The sequence below is a fragment of the Pogoniulus pusillus genome, chromosome 30 (genome assembly GCF_015220805.1).
Source record: "Pogoniulus pusillus isolate bPogPus1 chromosome 30, bPogPus1.pri, whole genome shotgun sequence".
Classification (NCBI taxonomy): Eukaryota; Metazoa; Chordata; class Aves; order Piciformes; family Lybiidae; genus Pogoniulus; species Pogoniulus pusillus.
The window spans coordinates 16,717,977-16,738,141 of NC_087293.1; the positions used below are offsets into that span (position 1 = coordinate 16,717,977).

At 57.7% G+C, this 20,165-nt stretch overlaps 2 protein-coding genes across 2 annotated transcripts in view; one reads left to right on the forward strand and one right to left on the reverse strand.

The window, feature by feature from the left end:
* Window positions 1-20,165, reverse strand: part of CHCHD10 (coiled-coil-helix-coiled-coil-helix domain containing 10) — a 123,308-nt gene that overhangs the window by 11,034 nt on the left and 92,109 nt on the right. The gene's annotated exons all lie outside the window — the stretch shown is intronic.
* Window positions 1,689-20,069, forward strand: MMP11 (matrix metallopeptidase 11). Its single transcript, XM_064168702.1, has 8 exons — window positions 1,689-1,977; window positions 10,412-10,662; window positions 11,832-11,975; window positions 12,964-13,097; window positions 16,293-16,540; window positions 16,812-17,016; window positions 18,301-18,558; window positions 18,874-20,069. Exons 1-8 carry the CDS (start codon window positions 1,885-1,887, stop codon window positions 19,005-19,007), a joined length of 1,467 nt encoding a protein of 488 aa, XP_064024772.1. The 5' UTR covers window positions 1,689-1,884; the 3' UTR covers window positions 19,008-20,069.

Consider the following 20,165-nt stretch of genomic DNA (forward strand, 5'->3'; position numbering starts at 1 on the left):
ATTGCTCTGGGGCTGGGGTGGGAGCCCTGTGCTCATCTGCCAACAGTCTCTGTATATTTAGCAAGCTGCAGACCGAGGTAGGGATGAGTGCTGCATGGGCAGACAGTGGCTGAGACAGATCCCTGCACAGGGTGCCAGCAAGAAAGACTTCTGCAGGCTGCACATAGGACTCTCTGCAGAAGGTGGGCACCGACCCAAAGGGCCATTTTCCTGCTGCTAAACAGCTACTTGCTTGGTTGGGAAGTATTTGCAATCCCAACCGTACCGGGCACTTTGTTCTGTGTTAAGTGCCTTGGCAGCAGCCAGTAGCACTCTGACACTGTCCCATCTCTGTGATACCCATGCTCCCCAGAACGTCCCCTTCAGAAGCCTCTCTTTATTGAGAAGAGCCAAGTTGCCTGTCACTGCCTCTCAGGCTGCTCCCATGCCTCTCCCTGCTTCCTCAAGGCAGCAATAGGCTCTACCACCGCGGGCTGGAAGGCACCGAGTTCCCAGAGACACCAGCATTCAAAGAAAAGACACTAAAGAAAAGAGACAAAGGCAGGAAAGCTTCTCTTGCTGGGTCCCAGCTGTCTGGCTCAGAGCAAGGCAAGAAAGTAGGATCTGCTTTGCAGCCCCAGAACACGGCCAGAGTAGTAGAAGGGTCAGTTCCACAGTGTAAACTCTCAGCCCTGTGAACACCAGCTCCTGGCTTCTTCCCTCTTGCTTTTTTCCCTCCTTCCCTTTCCCCTCTTAACAATGAGGCCTTGGGGACAACTCCAAACAGTGCTCTGGTGCAGGGGCGTCTCACTAACAGCTCTGGCTAAGCACTGCAGCACCTTCCAAGCACAGCCACCACCGGGCTCTTTCTTCTCGCATCTGCTCACGCTACTCAGTGCTTACGTCCTCGGTATGGTTCCCATAAACCAGAACACCAACGACTTGATCACAGACAAATAAACCAGTAACACAGCCTGGGATGTCAGGAAGCTTTACCCACTCCCTGCACACCAGCCCAGGCAGCTGGAGATCAAAGTTTTCTTATTTGCATACATTTCTTGAAACAATTTGCAGTTAAACTCAAGTCTACTGAGGGGATGCTGACACAGTCCAGGGCTTGTTCCATAGAAACAAGAACTAAGAAAACAGATCTGTGCATCGCTGCCTCCATCTCCAGGTGGCTGAGCAGATGGAGGCTCTGGCATCTCCATACTGGTGGGGGGCTTCTCCTTTCCTTCCCCCCTCCTCAGCTTCCCACACAGAGAAAGTCTTGCAAACTCTAAGTGAAGTTCTGGGTGCACCCAGAGGGCTCCAGCAGAGCCCTGCACAGGCAGAGCAAGGATGTGGACACTTTTTGTACATCCACCCCAGAGATCAGTGGGGACTGAGAGGTCACAGCAAGCACTGAGGGTCTGAGAGGATTGTGGTACTCCTGGGCAGAAGTGAAAGCCACTTTTACACCGACCCGTTTAAAGCCACCTCCGAAACCAGATACAGGACTGGAAGCATGCGGAGGCGAGGCAGAGGATCCCCCGTAGGGGAGCAATGCATGGCCACGGGGACCTCCACAGTCTGCTCCCTGGGGGTGACAGAGGCCAGGGGGCCGGGGCAGAGCAGGCGCGGGGGTGGGGGGGATCCCGTCCGTCCCGCCCCGCTCCGCCCCGCCACCCCCAGCGGCGGGGCGGAGCGGGGCGGAACGGGCGGGATGCCCCCTCCCGCGATGCCGCCGGGCCGTGTCCCCCCGGCCCCGAGCAGCCGCTGCTCAGGGAGAACAAAAGGCAGGAGCGGGGAGGAGGTGCGGGGAGGAGGGCAGGCAGCCACGGGGGGGGGGGAATAAAAGGCTCAGCGGGGACCCCCACCCCCCCCACTCCGCTTCATGTCCGAGCCCTCTCCGCCGCCCCGGTAATGGCCCGTCCGCCGCTGCCCGCCGCCGCCGCGTTGTTGGCCGCCGCTCTGCTGCACTGCGTGCCCGCCGCCCCCGCCCGCCGCCACAAGCCGGTGAGTCGGGGCCACACGGTGCCTCCCTCCGCTCCTCCACGGTGCTCTGTGTGTCGTGCGTGTCCCCTACCCGATCAGTCCCAGCCGTCCCGCGGCTCTCCGGTAACAGTCCCGAAGGGAGCATCTCCCCCGCAGCCCCGCCGCCCACCCCCCATCCGTCCGGCCCACCCCTCGAAAGCCGCCCCCGGGATGCTGGCACGGGCAGCACCTCGAATCCTGGGTTCGGTTTTGGACCCCTCAGTGTAAAAAAAAAGACATCGAGGTGCTGGAGCAGGTCCAGAGGAGGGCAACCAAGCTGGAGAAGAGTCCGGAGAACAGGTCTGGTGAGGGGGAACTGAGGTTGCTTAGGCTGCAGAAGACGAGGCTTGAGGGGAGACCTTCCTGCTCTCTACAACTACCTGCAAGGAGGTTGGAGTGAGGTGGGGGTTGGTCTCTTCTCCCTAGTAACAAGTGATAGGACAAGGGGGGATGGCTTCAAGTTGCACCAGGAGAGGTTTAATTGGACATGAGAAGAAAACTCTTCGCTAAAAGTGTTCTCAGACACTGGAAGAGGCTCCAGTGTTGAGTCCCCATCCCTGGAGGCGTTTCAAAGAGGCAGAGAGATGTGGTGCTGAGGGACATGGTTTAGCACCAGACTTGGTAGTTCGAGAATGTTTGGATGCAATGATCCTAAAGGTATTTTCCAACCGAAATGACTCCATGATTCTGCAAAGCAAGCCAGGGGAACACAAGGAGCGGGGCAGGGAGGGCTGCTGGGAGGACACGGGATCCCCCTTCCTTTAAAGGCAGCAGAGCCCTGCTAAAAACACCCCGCGCCGGCTGTGCCGGCACTTCCCAGAAGTGTTACAGGCAGGCGAGACTTGAGGGATGAATCAAATGCTTCAGGCAGGAGGGGAGCAGCAGGGCTCCTTCTTCCTGCTCATGCCTGCCAGATCGCAGCACCTGGGCTGGAGCTGCGAGCAGCGGGGCCGGCGGCTGCCGGAGCGGAGCAGCGGCGTGCGGGGGATGCGGGGGCCGGGAGAAGACAGAGAGCTCCTTGTGCTGGGGACGCTGCCTGTGTAATTGCCTTATTGTGGCCATGCGCTGCGCCGGCGTGCCATGGAATAATGACAGAGCAAATGCCCGGTAGCAGCCCGAGGGGATTAGTTCAGGTTCTGCCGATGGTTTTATTATCGGCTCTGTCATCTGAGCACTTTCTAACTTGGCTGCTAAATATGCTGTGGGCTGGGACTTGGCACGGCGCAGCCTTGGCCCCCAAAGTGGCTGTGTTATTCCAGACGAAATGACACTGCCCTCGGCTCTGCTCTGCCTCTGAGGAAGGTGAGGGCAAGCACTTGGGCGGTGACATTCTGCTCCCCACTTACGACACCACTCTGCAGATGTCATCTGCATCTGCAAGCAGCAAGTGGAGGGCTGGGAGGGCAGAGTTCCACCTGCACAGAGCCCGAGTCTGCTGGTGGCTGCGGGGCCGCTGGCTGTGCTGGTGGCTGCCTCATGCTGTGCTGTGTGCAGGCCGTGGAGCTGCTGCTCCTGGAGGCGCTGCATAGCCTCTGGTCGCAGTCTCGCTGACAGCAAGGAATTGTGCAGGAACCCCAGGGAAGGGAGAGCCAGCCTGGGTTTCACACTGTCTGAACTTGGGTCTGCTCCAGCTGTGATGTGCACTGTTCACCTCCTTTTGCCGGTGCTCGCAGCTGCTGACTGACTCCAGAGGTTTGTGGGGCTCATCTCTCTTGGCCACTAGCCCTTGAATGGGGAGAACACATCAGACTGATGAAGAGCAGGGGTCCAGGTCTGCTCAGGCTCCCTGTCCGTCTAATCCACCAGCATCACACTCCTGCAGAAGGTGCCCCAGGCTGCTCAGAGATGGTTTCTTTCTCATCCCAGGCTAATGCTCTGCCATGAATGCTAATACTTTAGGCTGCAGTAACTCCAGACGATGATCCCACAGGTATGTTTTGCTCAGGACCACCTTTGTGCGTTTGACCAGCCACGTGGAGCTCGGGTTTCAGATCAGTGTCTCTCACTGTCTTTGCAGAGGTGGTGGCTGCGTTGGCTTGGGGTTGGAAATTAACAGATTTACCAGCCTTTCAAAGAGCAGATCTCTCATCCCCAGGGGCTGCTGTTCTGGGTTCCTTACCTGGTGTCAGGGCTTCTGAAGGTTATTCTACTGTCTCTGAGGTAGAGCCAGCATCACAGTGGCTGCTTTCACATTGGCATAAGTTGACAGCAGTGTACACCATTCCTGTCCTGGTGTGGAATGGCTGAAGTGGGACAGCTGGGCTGACAGTGGCCCCTGCCTGTGTTTCTGGCCTCAGCCCTTCTCCCTGTTACTGGAGAACTCTGCTGTGCCGTTGCACGTTCACTGCTCTGGCTGCTTTCAGGCTTTCTGAACAAAGAGATATTTCCCCATGTCTAACAGCAGCTAATTTCCTGTCTGGGCACCTTCTGCTCTTGGGTGATGAATGAGAAAGGAGCTGAGGGGCTGAGCTGAGAAAAGAGCCTCACACTCCTACAAGACAGACAACACTGACTTCCTCCAGCTGTGCTAGTAGATGGGGTGAGGAAGAACCATTCCAGGCAAAGCAGGATGCTGCTCTCTGGTGACTTGGTGCTCTATTAACAAGTCGCAGCATCAGTAACAGACAGGGGAGGGAGCCGAGGGCTAAGATACTTTCTGAAGCCAGGTTACACAGGGCAAGCTGCAGAAGGACCCGAGTTCGTGGTGGCAAACCTGGCAGATCTCCTTCACTTTCACATTAACGCCTAAAGAAAGGCAGAGAAAGCTGAGAGCAGAGCAGAGGCTGTGCCTGGTGTCCACTGCAAAACTGGAGAGCAAAAGCTCCCCAGCCCCGGGCAGTGCCGGTGCAGACACCGAATTCCTGCATTGCTCTCGGCTCCCCTGGGAAATCGGAGCCAGTCCCTTTGCTGGGAAGCTCTCTTCGTGGAGGAGTGGCAGGCACCCTCCCAGCTGCCAGCATAATCCCTGGGGAGCTGTATCCTGCAGCAGGTTCCCCTCTGGAAGCACGGTGCCCGGGAGCAGGGGAGGCCTCCTGCCTTGCCCGGGGCTCCGGCAGCTGCCCAGGAAGGGTTGGATTTGCACTCCTCGCTTTGGCTGTTCAGGCACAGCAGCAGGCACTGGGGTGATTTTAGGCGTGCTTTTCCTCTGCTCCGGCAGGGACTAAAGGCAAATGTAAGCAGCTACTCTCCGGCAGGTTTGTGCTTTCCCGTGCAACACAGGAGCACAGCCTGCGCTGTGGCAAGACCCAAGGTGCGCGGCTGGCCAAGTGGGCAGGGAGGAATGAGGGAGCAGGGAGGAGCGAAGCTCGGAGGAGGATTCCCCCACGCCAGCTCATGCTGCACTTTGCTTGCTCCCCGCCGTGCATATCCAGCCTGGCACCACAATCTCCTCGGCAGCGGAAGGCTGCACTGTGTGGGTCTGGTTTAAAAAGAATCTTCCACGGAATAATTGTCCTGAGGAGAATTTTCACACCAGAGGTTCTGTGAGCTCCCTTCTGCTAACCCCCAACACACAGACAGGTAAACGAAGGCTTCCTGGATACTCTTGCTGTGGGGGTGGCTGAGCCTGTCAGATGAGTGGAAGCACTGCTGAGTCTGCCATAGCTCTGCAGCCAAAAGAGAAGCACCCCAGGGCTTCACTGGTGAGCAGAGATGTGTTTTTAGAGGCCTACTGAGATCCTGCTGCAGATGAGACCCCCAAGGTCAGAGGTGACCAGAGCTCTTCCTTTCAGTGGGACTTGGGCAGGAGGCAGACATCACCACCTCACAAAGGGGAAAATTAGTGGAGGGCAACCAGCCCCCCCCCCCCCAGCTCCAGTGCTTGTCTTGTGGGTTTGGAGATCCCAGCCTGCACACCTAAGCAGAACATCTCTATGGCTCTGGAGAGGGCTGCACCGTGCCAGCTGGGAGAAGCCCTGGCTGCTGTACTTGGGCTGGGCACTCATAGCTCACTGCTCACCCGAGCTTGGGTGGGATTGCACAGTGAACCTCCTTCCTCCTCTGCCTGGAGTGTGCTGCATCCTAGGGCAGTTGCTTGGTTCCAAGGGGATTTCTAGGTCACAAGGGCTTTTGAAACCTTTTGCTAGCCCAGCATCTTGGGCTTGTTTGCTTTGTACTCCTGCTTCTGGCAAACTGTTGCTCGGGTGACACCAGCAGCTTGGTGGTGTTGCTGATGGACCTGACTCACAAACTGTCACCTAATTAAAGTGCCTGCTAATCAAAATAGTCCTGCAGTGTTTATTCGTTTGCTTTCTCTTTTTACATCAGAGCCTGAGTCTTATCCTTCTCTCTGTGGGCATAAACATTTGCAGTCCTTCATGTTTCATGTTCCACACTGCTTAGGAAAAACAAACATTCTTCTTCGCTGGTTGCCAACAACAACTCCCACCAAAAGATCCGGAAACAAACTGTCAGGCCCCAGGAGGCAGTGCCTGATGGTGCCACGGAGTATGGGAAGCAAGCAGAGAGCAACCTCCAACTGTGCATGCAAGGCCAGGCACAGCAGCACCTCCTGTTTGGCCTCAGCCTTTGCGTTCTCCCTGGCTCCGTCTGCAGTGGGACTGGGCTGAAGCTCGGCACAAAGGAGCCAGTCCTGTAGCAGAAGTGTTTAGTGTAAGCAAAGAATTCAGAGTTAGAGTGGTTGGGAGACTCTGCCTTGTTCTGGGGGAGGTAAGATAAGTAAACCTGGGGGCTTTGCCTGGGCATTGTTTCCACTAACAAAGCCTGGAGCAGGAGCATGCTTAGCTCAGCGTCTGACCAGACCACAAACAGAATTGATTTCTGCCCTGAAATTTCAGCTGCAGCATTAGCACCTTCTGAGAGCAGTTTGCTTCTGGGACAGAGCCCGAGCAGAGTGGAGCTGGCTTCAGTGCTACCACTATCCTCAGCTACAGCTGCACATTCAAGGTGGGCAGGATGCGACCTTCAGTGAGAGGACATTATCTAAGCCTTGGGAAGTGCCTGCAGCGAGGTGTGTCCAGCCGAGGAGATCCGAATCTCCAGCCTGACGTGTCTCCTGAGCATTGTTTGGCAGAGTGCTCTCTGTCTGTCACATTTCCCCTGGCGGGCTGTGCCTGCGGTGGCATTTTCCAGCCCTTTCCTGCCATGGTGCTCACGGCAGCGCAGTGACGACAGGGAGGGAGCTGCTGTTTGTCCAGGGGCACAGCGAGCACGCTGGGCAGCAGGGCAGGTCTTGCCTCCTGCCTCCACCCAAAGGGGTTTGCAGGGCCATGCTGTGTCTCCTCCCAAGGTCAGGTCTCTGGCAGAGGACAGGCAGGAGCAGGGAGGGTGCTGCCTAAGGCAAGATGGGGTTTGGATAGCTGGAAGCTGCGATTCGTGCCAGTAGCCTTGAGCCAACTGAAGAGGGGAGAGAAAATCTGCCTCTGTGCTGCCTCTGAACATGGGATCCCTTGGGGTGAGAAGGAAACAGGCAGTTCCTCCCCTCTCTGCTCCTGCTCAGAGGAGGGTGATGATGTCCAGTTTATGCCAGTGTCCCCAGCTGGTAAGGCAACAGCTTGCTCACCTGGGGAGCAAGGAGATGTGCCAGGCATAGCCAAGCCCAAAGAAACAGGAACAAAGCCATCTGGGTCAGCCTCAGCCCACCCACCTGCATGGGCAGCTCCTTAGGGATTCCCAGTGCTCCCTGTTCCACAGTGAGAGCTCTCCACAGGCTCCATCTCCACTCTCCCCATGTGCCTGCACCTCCTGGTCCTGGGAAACCAGACACGTTCACAGGCTCACAGGATGCTAGGGGTTGGAAGGGTCCCAAGGAGATTGAGTCCAACCCCCTGCCAGAGCAGGACACACAGTTCAGCTCGGGTCACACAGGAACACATCCAGATAGGTCTTTAAGGCTCCAGAGAAGGAGACTCCACAGCCTCTCTGGGCAGCCTGTGCCAGGGCTCTGGGACCCTGCCAGGCAAGAAGTTCCCCCTTGTGCTGAGCTGGAACCTCCTGTGCTGCAGCTTCCATCCACTGCTGCTTGTCCTAGCCCAGGGAGCAGTGAGCAGAGCCTGTCCCCCCTCCTGACCCCCAGCCCTCAGATAGTTATAGACATTGATTAGATCCCCTCTCAGGCTTCTCCACACTCAGCAGCCCCAGGGCCCTCAGCCTCTCCTCCTCAGGCAGTGCTGCAGTCCCCTCATCATCCTCACAGCCCTCCCTTGAACTTTCTCCAGCAGATTCCTGTCCCTCTTCAACTGGGGAGCCCCAAAACTGAAGGCAGTGCTCAAGATGAGGTCTCAGCAGGGCAGAGCAGAGGGGCAGGAGAACGTCCCTGGATCTGCTGGGCACACTCTGCTCAATGCCCCCCAGGGTCCCATTGGCCTCTTGGGCCCCAGGGCACATTGCTGCCCATGGATGTTCTCCCCCAGCTCTCCCAGGTCCCTCTCCTTGGGGCTGCTCTCCAGCAGTCACCTCCCAGCCTGTCCTGGGGCAGTTTATTGTTCCTCCCCAGGGGCAGGACTCTGCACTTGGCCTTGCTGAACCTCCTTTGGTTCCTCTGTGCCCAGCTCTCAGCCTGTCCAGGTCTTGCTGGATTCATCACCCTATGTCATTGTGTGGCAGGCCCTGCCACAAGTGGCAGGCTCTTGAGTACCCCCAGGAGCAAAGAACTCAGCAGCCTTCCAGGCTGGTCTTTGGTGACACCACTTGGCAGGGCCTCAATGGGGCTGGGATGAAGATGTTGGCCAGGATTTGAATTTTATCAGCTCCTTCTGCCAGCTTTCCTTCACAGGCAGTAACTGCCAGCTCAGGCAGGGTGCCAAGTGGCTCTTAGACATCTCTTAGAGAGACAGGTACCTCCAGCCTGGCAGGGCTCCAGCACTCAGTAGAAGCAGCCTGGCACAGGCTCCCCTGGGACAGACCAGCCTGTGCCCCCTCCTGCCTCTAAAGTACTGGATGTGATCTCAGTGCCATGGCTGCTGTCTTGGGTAGACTGCTTAGGATGTAAACCAACTTCCTCTGTGTGCAGGTGTTGATGGTGCAGCTCCTGTGGTGTGTGAAAGTGCACTGAAGCACCAGGAGGGGGGTGATGGTTTCTAAGGCAAAGGCTGGCAAGTGCCAAGCCACCAGAGTGGCTGGCTGGCTGGGGAGGACAAGCCAGCAGTGGCAGCAGGCAGATGAGAAGCTGGGCACCTCGGCTGCACCCTGTGTGAGCTGCTGGCTCCTTCGGCCATCTGTGCAGGGCTCCGGGGTGTGGGGCCACGGCAGAGCCGCGAGCTCGGCGGCAGCATTAATGCCAAGGGCTTCACACTTCATTGCAGCCCGCGTGAATGGGCTCATTGTGGGCAGCAGAGTGGTGGCAGCACGCGGATTACATGGCATCATGGCAGCTCTGGCACCACGCCATCCTGGGCATTGTGTCCCCAGCGGGGCAGCCAGGGCAGCTGGCCTGGAAGAAGGCAGCTCTTTGCTTGGGAAGGAAGGGGACCCCTAAAGCACTGCTCTCCTCTGCAGTGCTGCAGGATGGAGCCTGCCTGCCCGAGAAGAGGGGGGGCACTGCTGTGCCTCCAGCACCTAACGTCTGCCCTGCATAGCACCAGGTTTAAATGTCTGTGTTTGGAACCCTGGCTTGTGAGCATGGTGGCACAGAGACCAAGTGTCTTACTGCCCATGGCTCACTTGGGTCGTGTTTCATGCCTGCTGTCACACGAGAAACCAAAGGAACTCAGCTAATTAGAACTAATTAATGTTACCAAGAGGAATTGTTTTTTTCCAGCTAAGGTGATCTTACCCCCAAGCAAAGTCACAGGTGCAGTGAGACAAGGGGGTATGGTCCTGTCTCTTTCATAGGCAGTGGTAGGGGCTGTGGGGACAGTCCCTACTGCCCTCTGCTCCATCAGCTGGCTTCAGTCACTTCCCAAATCCCTATGTCCAGCTCTCCAGCTTGCAGCGTTCCCTGACTGTGCTGGGAGCCTGCTCACCATGCCAGGACAGCAAGAGGACACCATGGAAGCAACAACGAGGGCACAAGTGTGCTGGGGAGCAAAGACTTAAGACTTCTTCCCACTAATGTCACCTCTACACAGGGCCAGGAGGGAACAAGGACGTGTGGCAAAGGGGGAGAATTTACTCCCTAGTGACTCACTTCATTTTTGGAGGGTCTGGTTCTCATCCACAGCTTGCAAAAGCATTTCCTGCCGGTCAGCTGCCAAGGCAAAGTGGGACAAAAATAGCCCAGCGCTTAGAGGGTGCCATGGCATGAGACAGTGCCTCCCAGGTGTGACCTGGCCTGGGAGCAGCAGAGCCCAGCGAATGGAGGATGCCTGTGGGGAGCAGTCTGTACCCTAGCGGCAGGGAACAGCCCAGGCGGAGGTGGAACTCACCGCTGCAGGACCGCTGTGGGCAGAGGTTCACCACCTGCATCAGGACGTCTGTTCGCGGGCGCTGAGGTCAGGGCTCTGCTTTTCCCTTTCAGGACGTGTCCCGAAAGCATCACACCTGGAAGGAGCAGAGTCATTGGCTGTCGTCCTTGATGAAGGCCGCGGGGACCGGTGGGCCAGCCAAGGGCTTGCCGGTGGGTGCGGAGGAGCGGGCGGCACGCTGGAACCCGCCGCGCTGCGGTGTGCCGGACCTGCCGGTGCTGCCGGACGGCCAGAACGGGCGGAACCGGCAGAAGCGGTTCGTCCTCTCCGGTGGGCGCTGGGACAAGACCGACCTCACCTACAAGTAAGAGAGGCCCGAACGGCAGTCAGGCTGGTTGGCTTCTCTCCCCCTGCACCTCTGAGGCTGATGCTGCCCGCGGCACAGTGCACTCAGCCACGACCGCAGCAGCTGGAGGGCAGCCAGGGGGCCACAGGCTGAACCAGCAGCAGGGTCGCACCCAGCACCTCCACATCCCCTCACACACGCGGCTCCCATAAACACAGCTGCCCGCAGCCCCTCCACACCGCCACTGCAGCGGCCCTCGGTCGGTCCGTCCCGCAGCAGCACCCCCGCGCACACTCCTACATCAAAGCCCTGCCGCATGCCGAGGGAGCCTCCGCCGCCAGCCCTCTCCTGCCGTGCCTTTGCCCCCAGAGCCGCCCTGCACCGGGCTCTGCTGACAGTTTATGTTAAAAAGAGCTCTTTGTTCAGCTGTTGTTGACGTTCCCATAAACACGACTGCAGTGTCAGGTTTTGCACGGATCACCCCACACCTTCTCAGCTGAGAATCTGCTCGACAGGCTTGAGGAGGGTCGTGCTGCCTCCCCACGGGGTGTGGGTGCAGAAGTGAGCACACTCGTATGGACCTTGGCAGCACAGAAATCATCTTTTGGTGAAGTGAATGCAGGAGGCAGCTCCTCACAGTGCTAGGGGGCTGCAGGTAACAAAAAGGCATCTTCCTTTCTCTTTTCCTTCTGCTGGACAGTGTTAAGAAGGCAGCAGAGAAGCAGGCCCACTACTGTCAATGGCAGGGGAAGAGAGCTCCCTCGGAGGCAGACCTTACAGCCTGCTCACGTTAGAGCAGGGCAGAAGCAGCAGCTACTCTGAGCGAGCCCAGGTTTCCAGGGGGAAAAACGCAGACTGAGAAATCAATCACACCACCAGAGCACTTCCAGGCACCTCTGGGAGGGAGTCTTAGGAAGTGTCACAGCACATCACTCCAGGAAAACACAAAGCCTTCCTGGAAAGCTCCCTCTGGGCTCACCAGCCAGAGGCTTTCAACACGGATGGGATTTACCTGCTGCACATGCTGCGTGGGAGAGGGTCCCAGAGCAGTGCCTGCACGGGTCGGAGATGCGCTGGTGCCGAGTGGCAGCCCTGGTGACACCGATCCTCCAGCCAGGGTCTTAATGCCAGCAGTGCCCAGGGGCCAGCGGCTGGGCACTCCTCAGCCAGTGTCTGTTGCCTTTCAGAATTATCAGGTTCCCATGGCAACTTGTAAAAGCTAAAGTGAGAAGGACCATCGAGGAGGCTCTGAAAGTCTGGAGTGAGGTGACCCCGCTGACCTTCACCGAGGTGCAGGAGGGACGTGCTGACATCGTCATTGACTTCACAAGGTGAGCGCCTCCCCCCAGGGCAGCCTTGCACGCAAGAGCCTCAGGCCTCCGGGCAGAGCAGAGACTGCGGCACAACGCAGGCGTCTGACGGAGGCTCACGTTTGTGCTCTCCAGCACCGGCATCTTCTCGGTTTTGTTTTTGCCTGTCAGCTGTGGGCTGCTTGGTGTAAGTGCAGCTGTCCCACGCTGGCTGTGCACAGTACCCTGCCTGATCGCTCATTCATTTCCCTGCTGTATTTACGTTTCTCTGCCCACAGGCTGTTTTCCTAAGTGTTTGTTTTGACTTTCCATCTTCAGGTCCTCCATCCCATCCCCTGACTGAACAACAAAACTGTCTGCTCAAAGACAAATATAGATTCTTGGTTAAATTAATCCTGGCTCCTGGCCTGAAACTGACTTTGGCAGAGCACTGACGGGGCAAAAACCTCCCTCTGCTGCGTGTTCACACAGAACTAATGCAGGCAGTGGAGCCCATCCAAGCAGTGCTGTGATGTGCATGCCGTGTACTTGCCTGTGCTTCCCTCAGCTCTCTGAAGTGGCCACATCTCTCGTGGGCTTCCTTCATTAGTCAACAGTGGGCTTGGCTTGAGCGAGGGGAGGAGGCTTTGGCTGTGTTTGCCGCTGGCTGCCCTTCCATGTCCCCCCACCACTCAGCTACTTTGACTTAATCTTGGCCTCAGCAGTCAGCTCCTTAATGCTTCGGGCTCCATGGTCAGTTTTGGACTGGGAGCTGACCAGAGGGAGGAGGGAAACATCCCTGAGAAAACATGAATTCCTGAGGGCTTGGTGTGACTGAGCTCTGCTTCCTCAGTGACCTGACCCAGAACTGAGTCTGTGGCAATCAGAAGGGCTCTGAGCAGTTGATTTGAACTCACAGGATGGGGTTGGGATGGGAGCGAGAGCTGCTGTCCCCCTCCAGTGGCTCCCCACCTTTGCTGCCTGGAGGTGCCCAGCCCTGTGCCTGTGGTGCCACATGTCTCCCCTGCAGGTACTGGCACGGAGACAACCTGCCTTTTGACGGGCCCGGAGGGATCCTGGCCCACGCCTTCTTCCCCAAGACACACCGGGAAGGAGATGTCCACTTTGACTATGACGAGACCTGGACGATTGGGAACAGCCTGGGTATGGCACTGCTTGCTCGGGGGGGCTGGGGATGCTCCAGGGTGGTGGAAATGCTGCCATTGTGGTGTTCACCAGGGCCCTGCATAAGCGAGAGGCCACAGGCATTTCTGAGGTCTGTGCTGTCCTCTCCCACCACTTCCAAGCCCTCTGTTAGCACTCAGGTCTTTTCTTGCTGTCTTTCAGCCACAGCAAAGCCTGTGCCCAGCATCAGGACTCTGGCTTCTGGGTGGGCTACGCTGGGGCTCCTCTGCCCAGCTGCATGCCCTGCACCCAGCAATGGCAGGAGCCATTAGCAATACACCAGGGAAAAGATGAAGGGAAGCAGAGGTTCGAGCACTGGCTGAGGCAGTTGTCTTGCAAAGTACAGCCTCAGCCCAGCCCCTGCACACACTCCTCACCATCTGCCCTCACACAAGTCCATAAAGGGAAACCACCCAGGCTCCAGCTCTGTCCCTGTGGCCTGGGAATGCTCTGACCATAAACAATGTCACATCAAGCCTCTTTTTTCCTCCCTTTTTTTTCCTTTTTGCTAATAATAGATCCAAGCTGGTGGCTCTCTGCTTGGGCACTCAGGCTCTGGTGTCACAGTATCTCATGAGATACTGCAGTACCGCCTGGGACCGTCTGGATGGGTGCCCAAAACATCAGTTTCTGGAAGACCCACCAAAATTAACCCACTTCAGCCCCTTCTCTCCTTCCCAGTTCATCTGCAGGGACAAAGAAACAATCACAAAGCCCAAAGTTAAACCCCTGTCTCTTTGAGGTTTCCCAAACGTTTCACCCACATCAGCCTCATCCAACCTGGATTTGAACACCTCCAGGGAGGTTGTGGAGCACAGAATCACCCAATGTGATCAAAGATCAAAGATCACATTGGGTGATTCTGTGCTCCACAACCTCCCTGGGAAACCTGTGCCAGTGTCTCACCACCTTCAACCTGTGCCAGGCTCTCACCACCCTCACTGCAAAGAACCCTTTCCTAACATCCAGTTTCAATCTCCCCTCTGCCAGTTTAATCCCATTATCCCTTGTCCTGGCATTACAAGACCTTGTCAATAGTCCCTCCCCAGCCCTCCTGGAGCCCCCTTCAGATCCTGCAAGGCCACTCCAAGCTCTCCTCCAAGCCTTCTCTTCTCCAGCCTGCACAGCCCCAGCGCTCTCAGCCTCTGCACTGGCTCCAACACTTCCATGTCCTGCATGTGCTGGGGGCTCCAGAACTGCACCCAGGACTGCAGGTGGGGTGTGAGGAGAGCAGAGCCAAGGGGCAGAATCCCCTCCCTTGCCCTGTGCCCACACTGCTCTGGCTGCAGCCCAGCACAGGGTTGTGTCTGGGCTGCACTCACACTGCAGGCTCATGTTGAGCTTTGCATCAGCCCAGACCCCCAGGTCCTTTTCCTCAGGGTTGCTCTCAGCCATTCCCCACCCAGCCTGGAGCTGTGCTTGGGATTGTGCCCGCTCAGATGTTGGCAGAATTTTCTCCATTCTCCCAGAAAGAGTGTCAGAGGCAAACCAGGGACTGAAAATAGATGGCAGTTCCCTTCAGAACCCAGCCCTACTCCATGTCCTCCTTCCTCCCACGTCTTCCATAAATAAATGTTGTAAAAGCTCTTTACAGCTAATTGCCCTTTAATGTGCTGAAAAGAGCTTTGTGATATAAACATGGACAAATCCTTGAGTCAGTTCTCAGTGAGGCAGGGAAAGCTTTAGCCTCATTTTACAGACGGGAGAGCAGAAGTACAAGGAGGGCAAAGGTGTGTCCCAGGGTCACGCCTGAGCCATGCAGGAAGGGGGATTCCACGTGGAGGACCTTCTGTGAGGGACACAGAGATGGTCTCCAGCACAGCTCCTCCAGGCAAGCTGTAGTTCAGCTCCCTTGGATAACCTGACAATAGCACAGCTGATCTGCCAGCACTGGAAAGCAGCAGGTGAGAGCCTGCCAAGCTAAACAGCAGTGTCTGGAGGTCTGTAATAAATCACTGACACGGAGCTCTCTTTCTCAGCTGACCTACATGTGTTCATTTAATCAGGTCAGTGCAAATTCATTGCTTCAACATCAAGCTGACCACCAGCAGAAGAAGACAGGGGCTCAGCTTCCCCTCCACCCTTCCCAGGCCTTCCTCCCAGCTGCAGCCCCTGTGTCCTGTCCCATCCTGGTGCTGAGAAGTGATCAGCTCCTCCGGGGGCAGCAGGGAAGTCCTGCCCGGAGCAGCGGGGCTGGCTGACTCACAGCCCTGCCTTTCCCATCACTTGGGCTCTACCTGGGAGGATTTCTGGCTGAAGGCAAGGGAATGACTATGTTTGGACTTGCCAACAAACAAGCTCACAAGCTCTGCCACTTAGTATGCCTCACTTCCATCTTTCCCTGGAATGTGCCAGCTTCAGAAAGGATCCACCAAAAGCTAAAGGCCACCTGCCAAATGACACATTTTTGCATCCTGAGATCCACTTTTCCCCCCTTTTCCTCTCCCAGACACTGCAGGCCATGTACTCCTAAAACATGGCCTCCTGTAAACCTTCTCAAGCCTGGTGAAGGGCCAGGCCTTGACTCTGGATCATTTTGGATGGATTTCTAAATGTCGGCGTCTGGATGTGACTCCCACACAGGGAATGGGCTCCCTCTGCTGTCTGTGTGACAAGAGCCACCAGAAGGTTTTGTTCTCTTGCTGAGCTTGGTGTCTCCTGCAGTGGAGGTGATCTAAAAGGGACCTGATACCCTGTGGCTGCAGCCAACAGCTGCTGACTGGACAGACCCCAATCTGACCACCCATCACCCCCACCTATGAACCAGACTTCCTTCTCCGAGCACATTTCTCCCTTCCAAAAGCAGAAGGAAAAATTCTCTTCCTGGTAGCTGATGAGGTGCAGGAGCCCCTGGTGAGAGATTCCCAGATTCCCAACATGCCCAGGCTGACAGCTGAGCACAAAACTCACCCACAGTGCTCCTGAACCAATGGCTCCCTCACTTGTGTTCTTTGACCGTTCAAAAAGCCACACATAAAGGAGGGTAGAGCTACACAGGCAAAGCCTGGGAATAACCTGGGGGCACCGTGGGGCATGGAGGTTTCTCTTGTGTTAGATTCCCACACCCCAGTGCATGGCCAGCAGGTGGTAGTGGGTAGAAGGGAGCCCAAGGCAGGTGTGCCTTGCCCATGGCATGCAAGCAGGCAAAGCATCTCCCACCTCTTCCCTTTGCAGGCACTGACCTCCTGCAGGTGGCTGCTCACGAGTTTGGCCATGTGCTGGGCCTGCAGCACACAGCTGCCTCCAAGTCCCTGATGTCTCCTTTCTACATCTTCCGCTACCCGCTGAGCCTGAGCGAGGATGACAAGCAGGGCATCCAGTACCTCTACGGCAAACCCAGCCCGGACCCCAGCCCAACCCCAACTCAGCCAGCACAGCTGCCGCAGCCAGGCCTTGAAACGAATGAGATCACCAGCGCGGAGGTGAGCGCACAGCTTGTCCGTGCCCTGGGACTGCCCTCACCAGGGGGCCAGCAGCAGGCTTACAGCGGTGCTGCCACCCACTGTGCTGCTAAGCCTAGCTCCAGGCCCCACGGCTGGCACTGCCACCCAGCCCGGGACGTGCGGGGAGGGGATCTTTGGGCAGCATGTGCCCAGCCAGAAGGGGCTAGGGCGGGAGAGGTGCCCTCCTGGGCGGCGGCTGGCGAGGGGAGCTGCCCGCGGCGCGGGGCCCTGACCGGCCGTGCCTCGGCAGCCCCACGCCTGCGGCGCAGCGTTCGAGGCGGCGGCCACCATCCGCGGGGAGCTCTTCCTCTTCAAGTCTCGCTACGTGTGGCGGCTGCGGGCCGGCAAGCTGCAGGACGGCTACCCAGCGCTGGCCTCCCGCCACTGGCAGGGGATCCCCAGCTCTGTCGATGCCACCTTCGAGGACCCTCTGGGCAATATCTGGTTTTTCCAAGGTAAGAGCTGGAGCGGGAGCAGAGGCTTGGAAGTGCATCTCCTTCACTTCAGGGCGTTCAGGACCCGACAAGTTCCGGGGAGGATCAACTTTCTGGGCTGCTGCTCGCTAGTGGTTTTCCTCTGCTGAAACTTTGTAGCAGATTTGGAGAGGGAAAGAGAGAGGAGGAAACCTTTGGGTTCAGACACAGCCTCAATATCCCATTCTCCTCCTCCTCGGGAACGCAAAGATTTGTTTCGAGCCTTTGGCCTGGCACTGCTGCTGGCAGAGGAGGAAGACAACAATTGCTCCATCACCCCAGCTGTTCTGGGAAGCACTATGCCAGAAGAAAGCCCCAGGCACCTTTAGCAGTTGTGTAATGCCTGTGCCCCCAAAGCCCTGCTCAGGGAATGGACATGGTCTTCTCTGCTCCTCAGGGACCTGGATGCAGAGCCTTGAGACTGAATGAGCCTACAGGGAGCCTGTGTGCAGAGCCAGGCAACCTCCAGCCTCCACAGAGACTAAAACCCATCACTCTGGCCATCTCTGGAGCTCCAGGCTGGCAATAAGCTCCATTTTGGCTCCACTGTTTCCTTTACTGCCGAGTGCAGCATGCCAGAGGTGTGCAGCATGCCAGAGGTGCCCACCTGCCCTGGGTGTGCATGCTCTGTCTGTGCCCCGTGACACCGAGTGCCAGCAGCACCCCACGCGGCTCTGCCAGCAGGGCTCCTGCACAGACTGCTCAGCACCTGACCTGCATGCAGGGACTTACAGGGCTAAAATGGGCAGGCTCCTAGCATGAGCTGAAATGAGATAAGGGTAAGGTATTACAAGCCCTAGGCTAATTACAGAGACTCCCATTTTAATCTAATCTGGAAATATGCTTCCAGTCTCTCCTTCAGCTTGGCAGCTTCTTGCTGGTTTCTGCAGCTTGCTCCTTTACAGCCACATGCCCCCTCTATGCCTCTGCATGCCCACTTATTTCTCCTCCAAGCAATGAGCTCGCAGGGCAGAGGCTGCTGCCTCCAGCCAGCTCTTGTCTGATAACTTCCACAAACAGAAATGGTTCTCCTCATCCCACCAGAGACACCCCTGGGTTCAGTCGAGGTGGGAAGTCAACTCCTCACACTGCTGGCATTTTGGGTACCCGTCAGTGTCCCTGACACTGGTGGGGTTTTTGACTCTGAGGCACAGCTTTCTGAGGAGCTTTGCCAAGGCACCAGCTCCAGCTGCGCCGTTCACTGCCAAGCTATCAGGCACCAAAATGCTTCTCACCTCCCGTCTGCCTTTTTCATCTCTTTGCCAGGTTCTCAGTACTGGATTTACGACGGCGAGAGACGAGTATCTGGTCCCGCCCCGATCATGGAGCTGGGCCTCCCTGCATCCCCTGTGCAGGCAGCTCTGGTGTGGGGGGCTGAGAAGAACAAGATCTACATCTTCAGTGGAGGCAACTACTGGCGCTTCAACCCTCACACGCGCCAGGTGGACAACATCTACCCGCGGGCCATGGCTGACTGGCGCGGCGTGCCCCAGGAGATCGACGCGGCTTTTCAGGACGAGTTTGGTCAGTGCAGCAGGGGCTGCCTGCGCCGGGCTGGGCACTCAGACTGGCACCACTGCCCAGCTGGAAGAGCTTGGCAGATTTAGAGGTCTGGTATTAGCAGACATTGTCCAGCCATAGCACACGGCAGAGAGAGAGGCAGCTCCTTCCCAGTGGATAGGGAACTGAGGCTTCTCCCATAGAAGTTAAAAGTTTAGTTGTTATTAAACGCAGCTACCAACAGCTGCCTGAGAGAGGGAATTCAGACTGCTGACCAAGAATGCTAGGGAAAGCTCTGAGCTGTGCCAGCCTCTCCTAACCCTTCCTCTCTTGCCACAGGTTTTGCCTATTTCCTGAGGGGCCAAGATTACTGGAAGTTTGATCCGGTCCAGGTGAAAGTGCTGGAGGGCTTCCCACGCCAGATCAGCCAGGACTTCTTCAGCTGCACACCTTCCTCCAACTCCTTCAGATGAAGGGGGTGCCTGTGTCCTCCATGCTCCTCTTTCATCACCCTCACCTCCAGTAGCCATACAGAGGCTTCTCTCTGCCATTCCTGGCTCCCATCCAGGCTCACCATCTGACACAACACGTGTCTGTCACAACAAGTGACAAAGTTTGCTCCACTCAAGTTCCAGCAGCCCCGCTTCAGTTGCTATCAATGTAAAAGCATCTGCCATGTTCTTTGCAGGCAAGAGCAGCCACTTAAAACTTTCATGAGGCAACGCTCTTCCAGCAATAGCATCCCAAAAGCCATCAGTCCAGCCTGGAACGGGATCGCTCTCCTGACTAACCTGGACCCCATCCTGTAGGACTCATCTGACAGCATGTTTACATAACTGACACCAGCAGCCCTTCGCTGCTCCAGCCCCTGGCCTGGGAGGAGGGCTCCCAGTGAGACACCTTCCCCAGCTTTAGCCAGGGCCTTTGAAGGACGCTGACAGCAGCCGTGGGGCAGTGCAGCCGTGCGGCTGCTGCCAGGGTCGCGCCACCGGCGCTGCCCCGCTGGCGGCCGGGCCCCTGCGGCTGCCCTGGTGCCGCTCCGATGCTCTGCCACTGGCATGCGCTGGGATCTTGCACCTGTCTGTGCACGGCCTCCTTCCCGCCGCGGCGCTGGGTGCCAGTGCTGGACACTGCCCCGTCGCTCCCTGTGCTCGGACCGAGTTCGGGTCCCCACCCTGGGTTGCTCACCACTGCACCGGCCGGTCCCGTCCCGCCGTTCAGCGGCTGACACGGGGCAGCCCCGCTCCAGCTCTTTGCACACCCCTCGGTGCTACATCGCCCACTGCCAAAGAACCCGAAGGGGCTGCGGCCGGTTCCTTCTCTTTACACTTTTCAACTTGCCCGTGGCCCTCGCCAGCCCCGGGTGAAGGGCTGCGCACGGCACAGCGGGCCGGGTGCCCGGTGCCCCAGCCCCGGGGAGTGCGGTGCCAGCCTCCGCCGAGCGCCGCGGTCGGTGCGTGCGGCGCATCGGTGCCGGTGTGCGAGCGCTGCCTGTGTATTTATGTCCGCCAATAAAGTGCCTGTTTCCTAAGCGACCCCCGCCGCGGGCCGCTCCTCGGGCGGGCTCCGCCTGCCGCCGGCGCCGGGCGGGGCGCGGCAGTGCATGCGCGGAGCGGCGGCTGGAGCAGGCC